This window comes from Somniosus microcephalus, chromosome 2, assembly GCF_052327205.1.
Source record: "Somniosus microcephalus isolate GS21.2 chromosome 2, FLI_Smic_1.0, whole genome shotgun sequence".
NCBI lineage: Eukaryota > Metazoa > Chordata > Chondrichthyes > Squaliformes > Somniosidae > Somniosus > Somniosus microcephalus.
Window position 1 is genome coordinate 106,680,613 of NC_140988.1, and position 21,492 is coordinate 106,702,104.

The window sequence follows — 21,492 nt, forward strand, 5'->3', positions numbered from 1 at the left end:
GAATTTTATATATTTCATGTTACTGAAACAAAAATAATCTTCAGGACCCTAAACATTTATCAATTTACATTTAGTTTACAACAGATCGGTCATGTTACAATAGTGAAGGATGAAACAAGTGCGCTTTTCACCAATCTGATTATAGTAAACAAGTGCTAGTGTTTAAATATTAACTCACTGATAAAGATTGATGATGTGGCAACCAATTGCTCCAATCTCTATCCTCCATTCCCTATGTCCAGTGGTTGGAACATATAAAAAAGAGTAATAAAGACTTGGGAAAGACTTTGAGAGAAAGGACAAGATGTGTAGTGGGAAATCAGCAAAGAAAACTCACTACTTAAGCACCATGAAACTGATTTTGGTGCTTCTTTTCTGCATCGCAGCAGCTGAAGGTGCAATTCTCGAATATGATGACGAAAACGATGACTCTGAAACACCAGAAGTTATGGTAAGAAATTTAACTGTAAAGTCTGTGGTGAATTCACTGCACAACACACACATTTGTACTTTAGTGCTCTTTTGCAAAGTTCAAACTTTTTTTTCTGACATTCAGAAATGAGGACAATGCCAATATCCCATTAGCTTATCAAGTTGAAATCCACAGAACTCTTAAGAAAAGAACACTGATAGGTTGCTCGTGTGTGAGAGTTTTTTTTGCATTATATCTACCAGTCAATATGCAATTATACATTGCTGTGAAGTGGTTTAAGCTGTTCAATAATTCAGAATGTGCAGTATAAATGGCACCTGAAATAGTGTGAATTGGGTTTTGACTAGGTGTGAGTCTCAAACCATTTGGGGTTCCCACTGCCACAATATACAACCAACCAGTGTGAGATAACAATTTAAAAAAATTAAATTAAAGATTGAAAAATTCCCTGGGGCTGCAATTATATTGTGTGTTTTTAAGCACTGGTGTTTGGTGCATTCGCTAAAATAAATGGATGAACTCCTCCATTAAAATAGCAAAGTAACCGCATGTGAACACATTAACCATTCTTCTTCTTCTTAGGCAGTCCCTTGGAACCGAGGATGACTTGCTTCCACATTAAAAATGAGCTCGCAGGTGACTGATTAGTCCAATGCGGGACCTACAGTCTCTGTCACAGGTGGGGCAGACGGTGGTTGAAGGGGCAGGTGGGTGGGGTGCCTGGGTTGACGTGCGCTCCTTGCGCTGCCTGCGCTTGGCTTCCACTTGCTCCCGGCGAAGAGACTCGAGGTGTTCGGCGCCTTCCCGGATGCTTCTCCTCCACTTTGTGCGGTCTTGGGCCAGGGATTCCCAGGTGTCAGTGGGGATGTTACACTTTTTCAAGGAGGCTTTGAGGGTGTCCTTGAAGCGTTTCCTCTGCCCACCTGGGGCTCTCTTGCCGTGCCGGAGCTCTGAGTAGAGCGCTTGTTTTGGGAGTCTTGTACCGGTCATGCGGACAATGTGACCCGTCCATCGAAGCTGATTGAGCGTGGTCAGAGCTTCGATGCTGGGGATGTTGGCCTGAGCAAAAACACTGACGTTGGTGCGCCTATCCTGCCAATGGATTTGCAGGATCTTGCGGAGGCAGTGTTGGTGGTACCTCTCCAGTGCTTTGAGGTGCCTGCTGTACATGGTCCATGTCTCTGAGGCATACAGCAGGGCAGGTATCACTGCTGCCCTGTAGACCATGAGCTTAGTGCCGGGTTTGAGGTCCTGGTCTTCAAACACTCTGTTCCTCAGGCAACCGAAGGCTGCACTGGCACACTGAAGGCGGTGTTGGACTTCGTCGTCGACGTCTGCCCTTGTTGTCAGTAGGCTCCTGAGGTATGGAAAGTGGTCCACGTTGTCCAAGGCCTTGTCGTGGATTTTGATAATTGGGGGGCAGCACTGTGTGGCGGGGGCAGGTTGGTAGAGGACCTTTGTCTTACGGATGTTTAGTGTAAGGCCTATGCTCTCGTATGCTTCGGTGAAGGTGTTTACGATGGTTTGGAGTTCGACCTCCGAGTGAGCGCAGACGCAAGCATCGTCTGCATACTGTAATTCGACGACAGAGGATGGGATGACCTTGGATCTGGACATCATTCATGTGCTAATATCATACAGCTTAATTTCCAGCCTAATTCTTCAGCCTTAGTAAAGAGCCGACTGTTCTGCAAACCCTTTGCTAATATTAAAAATCACACTAACATTCCAATGCTAGTTAGAAGATCCCCTTGTATGTGTTTAAATATTCAGGGGCAGAGTTCCGATTTTCCTTGACAAGAGTGGTGCAGGGCTGGCAGTATAACTCAGTGCCGCTGATTTGTACAGCTGTGGAAGCAAGTGCTGGTCTTGTATATCTGCAGCACAATAGCAGCCCTAGTTACCAGAGCCATTTCTGACTCTCTGTAAATTTGATATATTCATGTCATGCAGGAGATTTTCGTCAGAGCAGCATTTTTGGAAACACATTCTAATTTGTTTTTCTCTTTCTATGGAGCAATGAAAATCACAATGTTTGAGGCCTTATGGCCACGAATTTAATATTTTATCCCCCACTAACAGGATATTCATTATGTCAACCTGTTGCTGCTGGAGGTAATTCACATGAGCCAGAATTGAGTTTAAAAGCACTCGCTACGCTTGTAATAATCTACATTAAAGCTAAATTTAAAAAAAAGTAAATGTTGGAAGCAATGTCATCATCAGTCATCGAAAGAGCACATACAATGTTAAAGAGTGGAATACTTAAGAGCCTTTCCTTATGCCTGAAGTAAACCAAATTCCTGCAATTTATCCAGACTTCAAGCTAAAACATTTTTGATTTCTACAAAAATGTTGATTAAAATATAATCCATTAAAAACATTTGAGAAAGAACTGTTTTCTCAAAATTGCCTTTATTACCCCACACACTATCTGATATTGGCAAAGAAATTATAATAATGTAATAGAGCTTGTATAAGTATACCAAACTTGGCCTTTTAATGTCAATTTTCTTCAGCCTTAAATCCACATTGCAGTTTAGATTATGAACATAGTTAGGGTGTTGGGGGTGGGGGTGGGGTTGGGGTTGGGGTTGGGGGTGTCTGTGCCTGTATAGGCACAACAAAGGCACTTGCCCCGACTGCCAGACATTCAGAGCAATGCCATGTTGCTCCAGTGGCTGAGTCTGAGGCCCTTGTAGAGCTGAAGAAAACAACCATGAGTATTTCTTAGTTTATATGAAGACAAATTTGCCCATTAATTTTAATAAACAGTGCCTTGCCAAGAAGCTTTTTGGGGGTCTTAGTAAGGCCCAGTAAGGGACCAATGTCTGCTGTCAGGTGGTGTAGGTCCCCCTGGACTTCTTGGTGTCATCCTGGGTGGAATTTCAGAGGTAGTCCTGGAAGGCACTTAGACATGTCCATAAAGCTATGTATCAAGGGTGGGGTGGGGGTGTGAGAGGGGGGCTGGCAAAGTTTACAGTATAACTAATTTTGATTGTGTATATCTATTCTCATCCTATGGAGTGAATGAAGTTTAAAATATCTTGCTTAAATTAAACCATGTTAAAAATGTATTAATATGGATGAGGAAGCGAAAATAAGAACTTGCATTTATATAGCACCTTTCATGGCTTCAGGATGTTCCAAAGCATTTCACATCCAATGAATTACTTTTGAAATGTATGCAGACAAACACATTAACCAATTTGCACACAGCAAGGTCCCACAGACATGAATGATCATAACCAATTATCTGGTCATTATCACATTGTTGACTGTGGGAGCTTGCTGTGCACAAATTGGCTGCCGCGTTTCCCACATTACAACAGTGACTACACCCCAAAAGTACTTAATTGGCTGTAAAGCGCTTTGAAATGTCCGGTGGTCGTGAAAGGCGCTATAGAAATGCAAGTCTTTCTTTCTTTTTTAACCTGGATTTTTGGAAATGTTGGTTGAGGAACAAATGTTGTCCAGCACAGATGAATGGGAGATTCTTTTTCTGTGGCAGAGTTAAGCACGAGAAAATCTATGCATTTCTTTTTGATTTGATTTCCTTGAACTAAAGAAGTAAATAAAAATGAAGAAAGAAGTCAGAAAGGAGAAAGGCATATAAGTGGTGCTGTTGTGTCAATCAATGTTCTGATTATTATCCCACAGGCTGAAAAGACTGATCCTCGTGGCCACAGAGCTAGTATCAGTGGCAATTACCGGAGCTCAAATCCTCAGCCAAGTTACCCTAGTAGATTTGAAAGCAACGTCAGAAGATCTAGGTACCAGACCACTCCCAGTTCCCAACAACCCACAGTTCGTAACATCAACATACATCATAACAAAGGAGGATGCAAACATCTCTCTGAGGATAAGGTAAGGAGAGAGAGAATGAGACAGAAAAACACAAGAGCTTGTGAAAAAAGAAGTGTTTGAGAAAGAGAATGCAGAAATATACGACCAATTTTCCGCTGCTTTGAGCCCCAATTACATCTAATTTCAGGACACCGTGCAGAGGAAAATTGGGTCTATATTTCTGCAGTCTCTTTCTCAAACACTTCTGAGATTTTTTGCACCCTGATTGCAATACCCATCAAAATCTGGGGTTTGATTTATTGTGCCTGAGACAGGCATTGCTACTGAAAGTATATACTTATAGGGGTCACATTATGCCATTGATGCCCGCCACCAGCATTCCTCCATTTCCGCTAATCGTAGGTCAGGTGCAGGTTGCCCCCATTTAAGTGTGAGCTGGGCCAGGGAATGCTGTATTTTCAGATCTACTTTCTCTTAAAGTGACATGAAATCTTGCTTTGGGTCAAAGAATTGCTGGCATTAATCAGCTTTGTTCCTGGAGGAGGGGTGTTCAGACCCCAAATTTTAGAGGAGATCTGGTGAGGGGTGGGAGCCCTCCACCCCCCTTTAGTATTATGTCAGTTCCATTTCGGATCCCATTCTCCCTGACATATGTGAAGGAAGAGGAGGAAATTGAAAAGAGAGCACGTTTGGATACCAGGGAATGTGAGGCATCATAGGAGGAGGAAGGCACCGATCTGCTGTTACCGTCAGACTAATTTATTGGTCCTGCAGCACTTTTCTTCAATTTACTACTACTACAACAACTTACATTTAATGTAGGAAAAAACATCCCAAGTCATTTAACGGAGGCATAAGGCAAAAAAAAACAGACACCAAGCCAAGGATGGAGATACTAGCAAGGGTGATCAAATACTTGGTCAAAGAGGTGAGTTTTAAGGAGGGTCTTAATGGAGGAGAAGGAGTTGGAGAGATGGAAATGTTTAGGGAGGGAATTCAAGAGTGTAGGGCCTAGATGGTCGAAGGCGCGGCCGCCAACAGAGTGGGGGCAAAGAAATTGGTGATGTACATGGGGCCGGAGTCAGAGGAACAGAGAATTCAGGGATGGGATGTAGCACTGGTGGAAGTTATACAGATAAGAAGGGGTAGGTTCAGAATTAAACATGAGGATGTGAATTTTAAATTTAGGAGACCAGGAGTCAACATTGTACAGGGGTGCTGGGCAAGTGGGATTTGGTGTGGGATAGGATATGTGCAGCAGAGTTTTGGATGCGCTGAAGCTTCTGGAGGGTGTAGGATGAGAAGCCAGCCAGGAGAGCAGAGGAATAGTTGAGTCTGGAAGTGACAAAGACATGAACAAAGGTTTCAGTGGCAGCTGAAGTAGGGGCAGAGGTGGGTGATGTTATGAAGGTGGAAGTAAGTGGTCTTTGTTATGGAGAGGCTATGGCATTGGAAACTCATCTCAGGATTGAATAGGACATCGAGGCAGCTAACAATCTGGTTGATGTGCCAAATAACTGCCTGAATCCAAGAGGTTAAAGCTTAAAACTAAAGGCTTTTATTAAGTAAGAACATGGCATCGAGTTAACACAGGGCAGCCATCATTCATCACCAACCCAGCCCTTGTGAGTGAGACTCACACCAATCCGGAGGATCCAGAGGGGCGGGGCTAGGGAGGAGCATTAGTGGTTACATCTGTAGAACATTCCAGACATTAGCAAGTACGACAACAACAGACAATTCAAATGCCAGAACACAGAGTTATTTCATCACATTCACCCCCTGCTATAGATTCAGTCTGTCAGGAGGTCTGATAGTCCTCTGGGAACGACGTAACCCTTGCTGAGGCTCCTCCCAGAGTACTAACTCCGGTTCATTCGAATTCCCAGAATCATCAGTGTTTTCCACACTGAGGATTTGTGTCTCTGAAGGTCCAATACCATGATTGAAAACTCTACTCTCAGAGTTGAACTCTTTTCGAGCTCCAGCAGGTGCAAGATCTTTAATAGAGACCGTATCCTCTCGCCCATCCAGATATTGAATGTACGCATACTGGGGATTGGCATGGAGAAGTTGTACTTCCTCCACCAGTGGATCAGTCTTGTGGCCTCTCACATGTCTGCGCAACAGCACAGGGCCCGTGGTCAACCATGTGGGTAACGATACTCCATTAGTAGCTTTTCTTGGAAAGCTAAACATCCTTTCATGAGGGGTGGCATCCGTCGCTGTACACAAAAGAGACCTTATGGAATGCAGCACGTCTGGCAGGACATCCTGCCAGCGAGAGGTTGGCAGGCCTTGCGACTTCAGAGACAGTACGATAGCCTTCCACACTGTCGCATTTTCTTTCTCAACCTGCCCATTACCACGAGGGTTATAGCTGGTAGTTCTACTCGTTGCAATCCCTTTCGATAGCAAAAACTGTTGCAATTCTTCGCTCATAAAGGAAGAACCCCTATCACTATGTATATAGTTAGGCATGCCAAACAAGGAAAACAGTTGGCAGAGGCATTTAATTACAACAGCACTGGTCACATCCGGACAGGGGATAACAAAAGGGAACCGAGAGTACTCGTCTATAATATTAAGAAAATAGACATTACGGTCGCTCGATGGAAGGGGACCTTTAAAATCGAGACTCAAACGCTCAAATGGTCGAGTTGCTTTAATAAGATGAGCTGGCTCGGACGGCTTATAGAAGCAGGGTTTGCATTCAGCACAAACACGACAGGTTCTGGTCATTGTCCGGACCTCCTCAATAGAGTAGGGTAGATTGTGGGACTTAATGAAGTGGTTCATTCTGGTAACCCCAGGGTGGCAGAGTGCGTCGTGGAGACTTTGAAGCTTATCTATACCTAGACTAGCACATACTCCTCGTGACAAAGCATCCGATGGCTCATTAAATACTACAGGCCTGTACTGAATATCATAATCATATGTTGACAGTTCTATTCGCCATCTTAAAATCTTATCAGTTTTGATCTTGCCTCTCTGCTTAGTATTGAACATAAAGGCCACAGATCGCTGGTCCGTAATAAGCGTAAAACGTTGGCCAGCGAGATAATGTCTCCAATACCTGACTGCTTCGATAATCGCCTGTGCCTCCTTTTCCACTGAAGAATGTCGAACTTCTGGTCCTTGCAATGTACGAGAGAAGAAAGCTACTGGTCTACCAGCTTGGTTAAGAGTTGCTGCCAACGCAAAATCAGATGCATCACTTTCCACTTGAAAAGGGATCTTCTCATCCACGGCACATACCACTGCCTTCTCAATGTCCCGTTTGATATTAAAGAAAGCCTCCTGAGCTTCTGCCGATAGCGGAAAAGACATCGACTTAATAAGAGGTCGGACTTTATCTGAGTAGCTAGCCACCCACTGGGCATAGTACGAGAAGAATCCCAGACACCTTCTTAAAGCTTTTACAGTGTGAGGTAAAGGTAATTCCTTAAGTGGGCATAATTTTTCAGGATCTGGCCTGATTACCCCATTCTCCACAACGCAACCAAGAATACACAAACGTGTAGTATTGAAGGTACACTTGTTTTCGTTGTAGGTCAGGTTTAACCTCTTTGCAGTCTCTAGGAATTTCGCGAGATTTTGATCATGCTCCCGTTGGTCGCGCCCACAGATAGTAACATTGTCCAGGTACGGGAATGTTGCTTCCAATGCGTATTCATCCACCATACGATCCATCTCCCGTTGGAAGACGGATACCCCATTCGTCACTCCAAAGGGCACCCTAAGGAATTGGTACAGGCGCCCATTAGCTTCGAAGGCCATATAAGGTCGGTCTTCTATTTTGATGGGGAGTTGATGGTAGGCAGACTTTATCAGAACTTTACCATCTCAGAAATACGAGGCAAAGGATAGGCGTCTAATTGGGTATACAAGTTTATAGTCTGGCTATAATCGACCACAAGTCTTTTCTTTTCATTAGTTTTAACCACCACCCCCTGGGCACGCCACGGGCTATTACTGTGTTCGATGATTCCCTCCCGTTGAAGCCTTTCCACTTCCTCTTTTATAAATGTTTTATCTTCTGAACTATACCGTCGACTCTTAGTCGCTATAGGTCTACAATTAGGAGCAAGGTTCACGAACAAAGAAGGCGGACTTACTTTTAAAGTAGAAAGGCTGCAGACTGTAAGTGGAGGCTGAGATCCACCATACTTAAGGGTAACGCTCTCATGCTGACACTGGAAGTCCAAGCCAAAAATTAAGTTCACACACAACTGAGGTAATATGAGGAGTTTAAAGTCCTTATGCTCCGTATCCTTAACGGTCAATGTGACTTTACAATATCCAGTTACCTCCAAAGTAAGGGACTTGGACGCCATCACAATTTCACTTCGAGTAGGATACACCTTCAATGAACAGAAGTTAACAAGGTTGGGGTGTATAAAACTTTCAGTACTGCCACAGTCTATCAAACACCCAGTAGGACGACGATTAATCTTGATGTCCATCATAGATTTCGACAAGGAACACGGTATGGTCTGGTTAACCGTAGCTGAGGCTCGAGTAAAACAATAGGCGGCAGCAGAGAAGACATCGGGTACAGGATTACCCTTACACACTTTACTAAAATGTCCCCGTTTCTTACATTTAAAACAGGTAGCCTCTCTGGCTGGGCATCTTTGCCTGGGGTGTTTAGATTGGCCACAAAAATAACACTTAGACCCATGGAGTACAGCTGCAACAATAGGATTAAGTGGAGGCTCCATTGGTGTTATGGATGCCTCCATACTCGGAACACACGAGGCTGAGAGAGATGCATGGGCTGATGCATACACTTCTAAATTCTTCTGGGCTACATCTAACGATCGAGCAGTAGCGATGACCGTTTTTAAAACTAACGAGTCGTTCTCGAGGAGTCTCTGTCTAATATAATTAGATCGGAGGCCAGATATGAAAGAATCGCGGATGGCTTCTTCCTGATACAATATGGCAGAGACAGCCTTGTAGTTGCAATCCTTAGCCAAAGCCTTAAGGTCCTGCAGGAAATCGTCCAGGGATTCCTCAGGTAATTGCCTGCGAGTAGACAAAAGATACCTGGCGTATACTTCATTAACCGACTTAAGGTACTGGGCCTTAAGAGCTGCGAGGGCCTCTGCATATGTAGTAATATCTTCAATTATAGAGTAAGTTTGATGACTTACCAAGTTGGTTAGAAGACCCAACTTGTTAACCGTCGGATCGATCGATGCGATGAAGTGTTCAAAACATCGAAGCCAATGCGTAAATTTCTTCGACCCATCTGCCGAATGGGGATCGATATCCAGACGCTCTGGTTTCAAAAATTGATCCATCTTCCAAAAGTTGTTACTTAATAAAATTGATGTGCCAAATAACTGCCTGAATCCAAGAGGTTAAAGCTTAAAACTAAAGGCTTTTATTAAGTAAGAACATGGCATCAAGTTAACACAGGGCAACCATCATTCATCACCGACCCAGCCCTTGTGAGTAAGACTCACACCAATCCGGAGGATCCAGAGGGGCGGGGCTAGGGAGGAGCATTAGTGGTTACATCTGTAGAACATTACAGACATTAGCAAGTACAACAACAACAGACAATACAAATGCCAGAACACAGAGTTATTTCATCACACTGGTACAGCCTGAAAGAGAAACTGAGGCAAGGGATGGATTTGGTGGTGTGTTAATGGAGTTTGTGACAGTGGCCAAAGACAGTAGCTTCGGTCTTCCCAATAGATAGCTGGAAGAAACTGCAGTTCATCCAAGACTGGATGTTGGACAATCAGTCTGACGCAGTTGAGGGGTCGAGAGCTGGTGGAGAGCTAGAGCTGGTTGTCAATGTGCACAAGGAGCAGTGCCTCTGCAGGCTTAGATTCACAAGAAGTTAGTCCAAACTCAATTCAATCATTGGAGGAGGACCTGCGCCACACAACAGGGCAGCCATAGCATTGCTAATGCCAGTCTAGGTCTCTGTGTCTTACATTTTTTCACCTCAGATATTTCCTTGGACCTACCGGGGACATCAGTCACATCTATCAGAGCAGTGCATCACTGCATAAAGCAGGAGACTGATACCTTGTACCCAAAATCAAATGAAATTTTGCATGTACCCCAGAAAGCAGTAGGTACAGGCCTCAGATTCTTTAGAATGACAGGATTTCCCAAAGGCTGGTAGACTGCATGCATATTGCCCTTTATGCTCTGTCCAAAAAAAGTGTTCTTACAGGAATCGTAAGGGCTACTAGTCCATCTATGTGTAACTTGTTTATGGCTAGTTGTGCTGCATCATGCAAATCACAGGCAAACTTCCAAGCAGCACTTGTGATGGTTAGCATTCCCCAGGCACATGGGGGAGACAAATTGTCCCCATAGTGTGAGGATACAAATGAAAGAACAAAGAGAGCGATTAAAAAGGTCTATTTTCCTCTGCTTTGTGGCCAGGCAATGCTTATTCCCCAAGCACAAAAAAGGAAAAAAAGGGTACGAGAGCAGGATGCCAGATCTCCATCCCCTTTGCATTGCACAGGAATTTCTTTGGTGAAGTGCTTGCCCAATAGCAGCCACTAACACTGAGATCAAATGTTGATGAGGCTGTAGAGTGGGAGATCTAAGAGGGGCAGACAGCAAGGACATTGACTGCTCAAGAAAGTAAGTGCCCTTTTTATCACAGGAGTAACAAAGTGATTGTGCAGCTGGAGGCCTTCTGACTTCTGTTTTTGGATAGCATCCAGAAGTACTTGCAGCTGTGGCCAGACACCTGATTCTGAGTACAAGCCCTTGCCAAGGAGAAGGCCTGTGCCTGGTGAACGTTTCGCATCTGGTAATGACCTGAACCCTAAAATACAGGTGGGCTCAGGACATGTCAGGCGAAGCACACTTTGGGTGGACTCTGTCTTACTTATAGCCTTCCGGGGAGAGGCAAGGAAATTGGTCCCAAAATATTCAAATTACAAAGTATCTGTTTTATCTAATTAAGGCCAGATTAGTCGCAATCCTTGCATCAGAAGGTTGCATGACAGATGTAAAAAAGTGACGTGGTCATTTTTATTACTGAAATAAACTGAGCTTTAGAAGACAAGCTGTAATCTCATTCTGAATGAAAGCTAAGCAGGTTTTTACCTAAGATTATAATAATCAATTCAGTTTTCCTAACCATTCTGACATAAATCCTTGTTCATATCTATTTAACTTATCAATTTCTGTTGAAGGGAGTGCTGTGTCTAAATGGCTGTGAACTGAGGACTAGACTTCTGAAGGAGGAAAGAAATATGAATCCAATCATTGAAGACTTAAAACTGAAAGTTTCAAATCTTACCCAGTCTACAAATACGATTCACATTTATGTGGAAAAGGTAGATCGTGAGATGCAACAGAGACAATCACAATACACAGGTACAAGTTTCTTGTTTTTTAGTAAGCAACTCATCCATTGTCTAGTTTATACAATCCGCAGTAATACACATACATCTTTGCAGGTAATAATCAAATAGTGAGTTCATACAATACAGAGTTGGAGGAACGTTTTGCATTGATAAAAGAAAAGGTAGAGACAACACTTCCCTCGACCATCCGCATGATGCGTTCTCTTGTGGACAATCTCAAAGAGAAGCTGCAAAAGCTTGAACGAGCAGTAATGACACAGAAAGAGTACTGTAAACACCCGTGCACAGTTTCCTGCAATATACCAGTAGTATCAGGCAAAGGTACGTACATTTAAAAAATAATTTCAAATGTTCAACTTTTTTATTATATATCTTTCAGTTTTCCCTATTAAAAAATAAAATTGGTTGCATCTTTATTTTGCAGAATGTAACGACATTTTTGAAAAAGGCGGTAAAACGTCTCAACTCTATTTAATCCAACCAGATTCTTTCAAATCACCCTACAAAGTTTACTGTGACATGACAACAGCAGAAGGAGGTACCCATTTTGTGTTTCATGGCGCACAAGATATTGGCCTAGAAATTGAGTTTTGGCGCAGCCAGGGCTTTAGCGCCGGAAGTTAGTGCCGGAGGTAAGTCGCGCTGGTCGGGCCCAAAATTCACCAATTCTGCGCCCAAACGGCTGCCGGCGCTGCTGAGAGCTGTTTGCGCCTGAAAACTGGTGCTACGCGCTGAATATCGGCGCTATTCCGGCGCTGCGGCGCCCGCTGCGGTGCGGCAGGTTCGGGAAGTGCAGGCCTCCTCCTTCCCTTAAGGAGGAGCTGCCTGCACCCGGCCGCGGCCCGCGAAAATCTTTTTAAAAATGAGCCCGGCACCTCGGACAAGTGCCGGGCTTGCTTCTGTTCCGGGGGGGGGGGGGGAAGTCCGGGGAGGGAGCTGCGGCCAGGCGGCCGGCGGGAAAGCGGCCGGCCGCCGCGGTGCCTTTAATGCGCCGGCGCAAAGTCATGTAAGACTCTGTTGCCAGAGTCTTAGTTGCGGCTGCCACGGGCGAGGCGGCCGCAACTGAATTTCGGCGCTGGGGCCCGTCGGCATGGCAACCGGGACGCTGCGCACACCGATGACGTCATCGGTGCCGGCGCAGCGCTACCGGTCTACCGCGGCGGAAGGGCCCCAGGCAATTTCGGCGCCGGCACCAATTGCAGCGCTAGGCCCTCTAGCGCCGCAAAATCGGTGCTAAGGGCACTGAATTTCTAGGCCATTATCTGTTAATGAATAACTTTAACTTCTGTATATCATTTAATGCTGCTCCTTTTGTATTTGTAACAATACAAATGTTTTTCAGGATGGGCACTGATTCAAAATAGACAAGATGGTAGTGTTGACTTTGGCAGATCCTGGGATGCCTACAAAAAAGGATTCGGTAACATAGCATTTGATGTGGGGAAAGGTTTTTGTGATACTCCAGGTGAGATTGTTTAGAAAACTTAGCTGCTTTTTCAAACAAGCATGACGTGGCTCACTGCACTGCGGTGGCTACCTTACAGTGAAAGATTTAAAAGGAAATCATCCACAATGATGATTCAATTGCAGGGGTGTCCAAACTATGGCCCTTAGGCCACATATGGTCCTTGAGCCCGGGTAACTAGCCTCACGAAAGCTCAAGCAATTCAGTTTTACTTGCATTTATAGGAGTAATTTTATGGAAATCATGCGCTCAGCCAGGAGCCTTGCTCATGAGGAGAGCATATCAACAATTCAAGTGCATGCTCCTATGAAGGCCTGGGAGTAAGTTGCCTACTTGTCCACTCTCTTGTCCATAGATGCTCTGTAGCCTGAGGAGACCAAGGAAACTGGAAAAAATACAAAATCAGAAATACATGTGTAATGTAATGGCTTTTAACTGTGATTATCCATTATTATTAGATAATGAATCATGGATTTCTTTGTCGCTAAGATTGAGACCATCCGTTCAGCTGCCTCTGCCACTTGCCTTCCTTTCCCTAGCCCACCGGGTCAAACTTCCTCTAAGGTCCCCCCCTGCCTTAGCCCTGAACTCACATCTTTCCCCAGTTTCTCTCCGATCTCCCCTCATGACCTCTCTGTGCTCATCTTGTCCATGAGACCCACTTCCTGCTCCCTTGACCCTATTCCCACCAAACTGCTGACCACCCAATTTGGTTTTCTGGCTCCCATGTTAGCCTACATTCTTAACAGTTCTCTCTCCTCAGGTACTCCTCTCCCTCTAATCTGCCGTCGTCACTCCCTCCTCAAAAAACCAAACCTTGACCCCTCCGTCTTTGCAAACTACCGCCCCATCTCCAACCTCCCTTTCCTCTCCAAAGTCCTTGAATGTGTTGTCATCTCCCAGATCTGTGCCCAGCTTTCCCGCAACTCCATGTTTGAATCCCTCAAATCAGGTTTCCGCCCTTGCCACAGTACCGAAACGGCTCTCATCAAAGCCTCAAATGACACCCTTTGTGACTGTGCCAAAGGTAAACTATCCCTCCTTGTCCTTCTTGACTTGTCTGCAGCTTTTGACATGGTTGACCACTCCATACTTCTCCAACGCCTCTCCACCGTCGTCCAGCTGGGTGGGACGGCACTCGCCTAGTTCCATTTTTATCTATCTAATCGTAGCCAGAGCATCACCTGCAACGGCTTCTCTTCCTGCTCCTGCATCGTTACCTTTGGTGTCCCCCAAGGATTGATCTTTGTCCCCCTCCTATTTCTCATCTACATGTTGCCCCTTAGCGACATCATCTGAAAACACAGCATCAGTTTCCACATGTACACTGATGACACCCAGCTCTACCTCACTACCACTTCTCTCGACTCCTCCACGGTCTCTAAATTGTCAGACTGATTGTCCAACATCCAGTTCTGGATGAGCAGAAATTTTCTCCAATTAACTAGTGGGAAGACTGACGCCATTGTTTTCAGTCCCCGCCACAAACTCAGTTCCCTAGCCACTGACTCCATCTCTCTCCCTAACATCTGTCTGAGGCTGAACCACACTCTTCGCAAACTTGGTGTCATATTCGACCCTGAAATGAGCTTCCGACCACATATCTGCAGCATAACTAAGACCGCCTATTTCCACCTCTGTAACATCGCCCATCTCTACCCTTGCCTCAGCTCATCCGCTGCTGAAACCCTCATCCATGCCTTTGTTACCTCTAGACTTGACTATTCCAACGCACTCCTGCTGGCCTCCACATTCTACCCTACATAAATTTGAGGTGATCCAAAACTCTGCTGCCCGTGTCCTAACTCGCACCAAGTCCCGTTCACTCTTCACCCCTGTGCTCGCTACATTGGCTCCCGGTTAAGCAATGCCTCGATTTCAAAATTCTCATCCTTGTTTTCAAATCCTTCCATGGCCTCACCCCTCCCTATCTCTGTAATCTCCTTCAGCTCCACAACCCCGCGAGGTATCTGCACTCCTCTAATTCTGCCCTCTTGAGCATCCCTGATTATAATCGCTCAACCATTGGTGGCCATGCCTCCTGTTGCCTAGGCCCTAAGCTCTGGAATTCCCTGCCTATACCTCTCCGCCTCTCTTTCCTCCTTTAAGACGCTTCTTAAAACCTACCTCTTTGACCAAGCTTTTGGTCACCTGGCCTAATTTCCCTTATGTGGCTCGGTGTCAAATTTTTTGTCTTATAATACACCTGTGCAGTGCCTTGGGATGTTTTACTACGTTAAAGGTGCTATATAAATACAAGTTGTTGTTGTTATTATTGACAGCAACCATCAGGAGTGCCAGGATTGCTTCCCCGACATTGGTTTGTCACAGTTATTGGGCCACATTAAAAGATGTTTGCAATCACCCTTCATTAGAACTGCAGTAAACCTCATTACCCTACCATGTCGTACAGCTTGTAAAATCTGGAAAGACTTTCAGCAGAGAAGGAAACAAATAGATTTGAAAGATAAGAATTCTGAATGCTGAAAACCTGAAATAAAAACAGAAAATGCGAGAATTTCACAGCATCTGAAAGAACAAGACAGATTAAGATTTCAGTTAGACTTTCATCAAAACTGAAATTACTGAGTTAAGATTAAGGGATGCATCCAAAGTGTTAATTTATCTTTCTCTTTCAGGTACTGATTGACCTATTGTGAATTTTTAGCATTTTCTGTTTGAACTGAACTTTAAATACAGCTACTGCTAGCAGTTAATAATTGAACTCATTGCTTTGCTGAGTAGAATCTCTTTTTTTACCGAAAAAGATCACAATGGAGTAAAATGCCTCTTTTCATGAACAGAACATAGGGGGAAAAATTTGCTATCGCCCATGTTGGGGCGCTAATATCGGCTGGGCGCAAAATTTAGCGCTCGTCGCTAATTATCGCCTTCGACTGCAAAATTTGCCTCTATCGCCCCTGGAGGTGATTTGAGCGCTAAATCAGGCGCTGCATACCTCTCTTAAGGCGCAAACATCAGGGAGCGAGGCGCTACCTCAGAATACTACCGAAGTTCAGGTGATGTCAGTTATCATGGAAGGCAGACAGACTGGCGCCATCCAGTTCTTAAAGGGGAGGGGCCATCTTGCTGGCCAGCCACACCCTGCTTATTGCAGGCTTGAATCTCGGCCTGGAGAGATCTCAAAAGCAATTGTGTTGGAAGCACTAATGGATAGGCCCAGGGAAAGAGCTCAGCGCTTAGGAACCTCAAAAGTAGTGCTGAGGGCCAAAACTCCTTAGGACAGCGTTAAAACCAAAAATTTTGCAGACAAGAAAAGGCAGGAAGCGCCACCTTTAAATAGCGCTCCCCCAGCCCCTTCCCGACTTGAAAACGTTCCCACCTGTTGTTCCTAGCGGCAGGTGCTAAGGCAGGGGGCGCGACTCTATATCCGGAACGGGGCGTTACTGTCATGATCTGCGGGAGCAGGAGATTGTGGCGGTAGTGTTTAGTGCCGCCGCAAAATGACTGGTCAATTTCGCAAGCGGCGCTAAAATCGCCGCGATCGGGTGCTAAAATCGCCGCGATCAGGCGCTAAGTTCCTAGCGCCTCGTTAGCACCCCTAGAGGCGCTAATGGGAGGCGCTAACCGACCAAATTTTTCCCCCATAGTGTCATGTCAGTGTCTGGAAGAGTGTGTCACTAGCTCTTCGATTCTGAAGGTATTATCAGCAACCGGATTACTTGAACATGTTTTTATGTTCACCCTATATTGTAAACCATATTTATTTCAATATATACTCACATATAGAATAAAAACAGACAACGTTTACCTGTCTTTTCAAATGCTGATGGACCTGTTGTGCATTTCCAGCATTTTCAATGGTTTCACAATTTCCAACATTTGCATTTTTTCTTTTATCTTCTCACGTTTTATATTTTAAAATATTTTTTCTTCCTGAAGATGCTCGTGATGAAATAGTAGGCTTTCAAATGGTATCTTCATTTTAATATTAGGATCTTTTGACTTCAATCCTTCAAACCAATATAGCAACTGTCCAATATGTCAAAAATATAATTAATGAAATAGAAATGATAAAATATTTTTCTAAACCTTTTCATTACATGTGTTTTGTTTTAACTGTTGTCAGTTTTCACACTTTCTCTCCTGAAGGTGTTGACTGCTTGCTATAGTATAGTTCTATAAGCATCATTTGTACTCTGGTACTCCGGCACTCACTGATGTGGTCTTTATTCAATATGAATCTTGACGGTTTATTCAACTGAAGGAAGCATTACAGTCGGGTCCAATCCCGTCCTCACCTGATGTCCACCCATTTACACTGTCCAATAGAGATCGCCTTGCCAAATTTTCCTTCCTGAACCCAGGTGTTTTAGGGCCAATTGTAGCACCCCCACTGTTACACCTGTCAAGATCAGCTATTTCCAGCTGAAAATTGGATAAAGCTAAGATATCTGCAGAGCAAAATTTTGTCTCACTTTAGAAAAGTGGGAATATTCGTAACTGAGATCCATTCCCCCCCCCCTCCCCCCCCCCCCACCCCACCCCACCAAAAGTATTGACTTCTATTTGGGTCATGGATCCATAAAACTCATTCCCCTTTGCTAATTCACCCAAGGGACTATACTTGACGTGTGAGCGCTGCTAGGATATGCAGCTGTGGGAAGAGGCATCTAAGCCAAGCTTAATCCTATTCTCAGCTGACATCATCACATATAAACTTCCCAGGATGGGCCACTGGACTGTGATCAGGAGCATGCACCCTGGATGACTTTCCTCTCCCTAATCCAGGAGTTCTGAGCCCAACTGAGATCTGTTAACTCAGCCGAAATCAGTGACCTCCTTTGGCAGAGCATAGTGTACTTTATTTTTCTGATATTCTGTGGGATCACAGTTACTCTTTTTATAACACTTTCTCCAGGTGAATATTGGCTTGGAAATAATCAGATCAGCCAATTGACAAAACTGAAACCTACAGAGCTCCTTTTTGAGATGCAAGACTGGAAGGATGATAAATTAACGGCTCACTATAACAATTTTATAGTACAAACTGAAATCAACAAATATCGACTGTCAGTTGATGGCTACTCAGGAATGGCTGGCAATACACTTATGGAAGGGGCTAAAATGCTCTTTGGGATGAACCGAACAATGACAATCCATCAGAATATGATGTTCAGCACGTATGACAGAGACAACGATGGATGGTAAGTCTGGGAGAACAACTTGTCCCTAGTTCAGTGTTATTAATGTTTTTAACCAGTTTTTCCTGGCGTTAAAAATCTAAGGAGTAAATTTTTGTCTTAAGCATTTAAATGCAGAAATTTGCATGCCAGCAGCACATATCAGAAATTTAGGTGTGTGCCTCCCCCAGAAAAAATTTCCATCAATTAATTTTACCATCGGTGGTAGAGCAATCAGCTACCACACGCTTGTGCTCTAAAATTCTCTTCTGAAATCCTTTGTCTCACTACCAATCTCCCCATCTTAAAAAACACCCCTCAAAACCTGCCCTTTGACTGTGCCTTTGGGCACCTCCCCTAATCTTTCTTCCCTACTTCCCATTCAATGTCCACCGCTTCTCATGTAAAGTGCCTTGGGATGATTTGGTACATGATGGGTGCTTCTTGTTGTGAATGTGGAACAGGTCTTGGGGGGGTGGCGGTCGGAGGCCTCGGGGGCAGATTGGAGGCTTCAAAAGGAAGATCGGAAAGGTCAGGGGGCTGTACGATCGCGGGGGGGGGCGGCTGGCGAGGCTGGGACGCTGGATCCAGCAGGTAAGTGGAAAGGCACTTACCTGCTGGATCCAGCAGTCTTCGCCTTTCGTTAGCTGACGAGTACCCTGAGGTCCAGAAACCCCACCAGCTAGAGTTAAATTTAAAATGGTGGATCACCATGAGGCAAGGAGCCTCATTATAAAATTTAATTGCCAACCCGCCTACTGGGAGTGGGTTGGCTGCCCGCCCCCGTCCCACCTCTGTTAAAACCGGAAGTGGGCGGGTTGGAGGCATATTGGGGTTGGGATTCAGATTTTTAACTCTTTAACCTCCCACCCGACCCCAACCCACCTGCTTTTTGGGGTTAAAATTCACTCCTGTTTGACTGGTCCTTAACTGGGCATTCATTTTTTCTGGATTTAAAATGAATGGGTTAGTGACTGTGTTAAAAAAGTGCAAAAATGAATTCTACCTGAACGTATTATTTAATTCACTAGCAGAGGAAATTCAATCCCTTAAAGTTTAGCAGTGCTTGCACGATACAAGTTTATTGTTGGTGTGAAGGTGTTTTGGTTTCACATTGATGCTAAACTTATAGAATATAAATTAGGTATTAAGGCCAAACAGAGTCTGCGGTGAAGTGGAGTGAGACTCTCTCTTCCAGGAAGCCTCATTCCTCTTTGCTCTGGTTTCAGGTTGACCCTGACTCCAATCCAATCCATTTACACTATAACTCAGCGTCAATGGAAAATCAAATCGCTTTGCACAACACTACAGTTATAATATGATGCACTCTAAATGTGTCTTGCTTAATTTCTTCGATGCTTACAATAGCTTATTAAGAAACTACATACACTTCAAGGTGGTCATCTTTACCTGTTTATCAATCATTACATTTATAACATTTACCCAGCTTTCATTTTTGATTTTTTTTCAAATCTAGCTACTGCATGTGGAATTTTGGATTAATTAGGAACATTGGCTTTGAAATTATGCCATGCAATATTAATATACAGATGCTTAGTGTGTTCAGATGAAATATTAAAATAGAGTCTAACCCATTTAAATAAAATAAGTTAGGAACTCTGTTAAAAAAATACATTTTCTACAAACCTGTTAGCAACTGTATCTAACATTGCACAGTACAATTTCAAGGCCATTGTGTTTCAGAGAGAACCAAATCACCAATATTTTATATCCAAAGAGCTAAATTTCAAGCTTCCTCAATGTATTTTCCAAAAGGAGCATTAATACATTGTCCCTAATACGCCTGTCTTTTTCTTTTTCTTTTATTATATGTAACTTGATGGTAAATTGTCACATTTAAAGGTATTTCAACGCAAGGTGGGTCATTTAAACTGTTTTAACATTGACAGGGGACCTGGAGACTCAGCCAAACATTGCGCCAGAGAAGATGGTGGTGGTTGGTGGTACAATAGGTGTCATTCTTCAAATCCAAATGGTAGATATTATTGGGGTGGCGTATATACAAGAGAAATGGCAAAACATGGCACAGATGATGGAATTGTGTGGATGGACTGGAAAGGATCGTGGTATTCTATGAAGAAGATGAGCATGAAAATCCGACCACGCTTCACATCGACTTTTCCAACACAAGAACAAATCCCTCAAGAATTCCTTGAAAACAAATAATAGATTCTAAAATTCAAAAATGCTATTAGCAAAAATAAACTTTACAAAGATTTCACACTACTATTTTATTTCTTTTTTATTTCTATTCTATCACTGAATTATTAATAGAGGATTGTGATATATGTATTCAAGTGGAAAATGTTTGTGAATTTCTCAATATATTAAAATACGCAAAATATTAAAATATTCAGTCAATAGGTCGGATTTCAAAATAATCTACTTTATTAATCGAATGTTAAAGGTGGAGTCTTCTATTAACAACAGCCCCCATTTTAACTGAATCCACCTGGCAGGAATGGGGTAGGCTTGGGCTGGACGTCCTTTTTACATCCGCCTGATTTTACTGATTTTACATTGACTTCAATGGAGAGTAAATTGGGTGGGGTGCAAAATGGGTGTCCGACCTGAATCCACCCCATTCCCTCCGCGTGGGTTAGGCTAAAGTTGTGCCTAACATTTCTCAAGCTACAGCCCCTCCCCAACCAGACTAACTTCCAGTTTTATATGTATGCTAATATAATGGATGCATTGAAATAGAGTTTGAGCCACCTTGCAGACATTATATTCAGATATAATGTGAGATTCAACTGTTTCAGATTTTAAATGGGATGGAGCAGGTCCTCCTGTCTCTGTGCCTGGGGCTATTGGATTATGTGGGCACAGAAAAACAGGAAAATCAGACTGAAAGAACACACATGCCTAATGGAGTTTGTTTGATTTTCCATCCATTGATTTATATGCATGGAAAAATTAGGTGGGCTCCCTTATGAGTGTGCGCTTCCCCACCTGATTTTCTTGTGTTCACTGAAATTCTGCCCCAAAGTATATTCTATTGAATTATCACCTAATCTTAGGTGTTGGAAAAGAGACACGGTGGCCAACAGGCTGCCCAATCTTTGTGGGCCCCAAGCCAGAGGTCTGCCTCTGGATGCCCATTTCAGGTGGGCAGCTGGCCAGCAGGATGTTAATGAGGCTGGGCCATTAAAATGGACCGAGCCTCCTGCTGTGGCTCCCAGCTCCCATGTATTAGTTGATACATTTATGAATCTTCCGCAGTCTAGCTTGTAATTTAGTATCAGGTTGCTTGTAAGAATTTAT

General features: G+C 43.9%; 1 protein-coding gene across 1 annotated transcript; it reads left to right on the forward strand.

Annotated features, from left to right (window-relative positions):
* The first annotated feature begins 283 nt into the window (after positions 1–283).
* Positions 284–20,454, forward strand: fgb (fibrinogen beta chain). Its single transcript, XM_085961480.1, has 8 exons — positions 284–451; positions 4,094–4,300; positions 11,425–11,608; positions 11,692–11,919; positions 12,023–12,136; positions 12,941–13,063; positions 17,946–18,231; positions 20,118–20,454. The coding sequence occupies exons 1-8, from the start codon at positions 305–307 to the stop codon at positions 20,392–20,394; spliced, it is 1,566 nt and encodes a 521-aa protein (XP_085817606.1). The 5' UTR covers positions 284–304; the 3' UTR covers positions 20,395–20,454.
* The last annotated feature ends 1,038 nt before the right edge of the window (positions 20,455–21,492 follow it).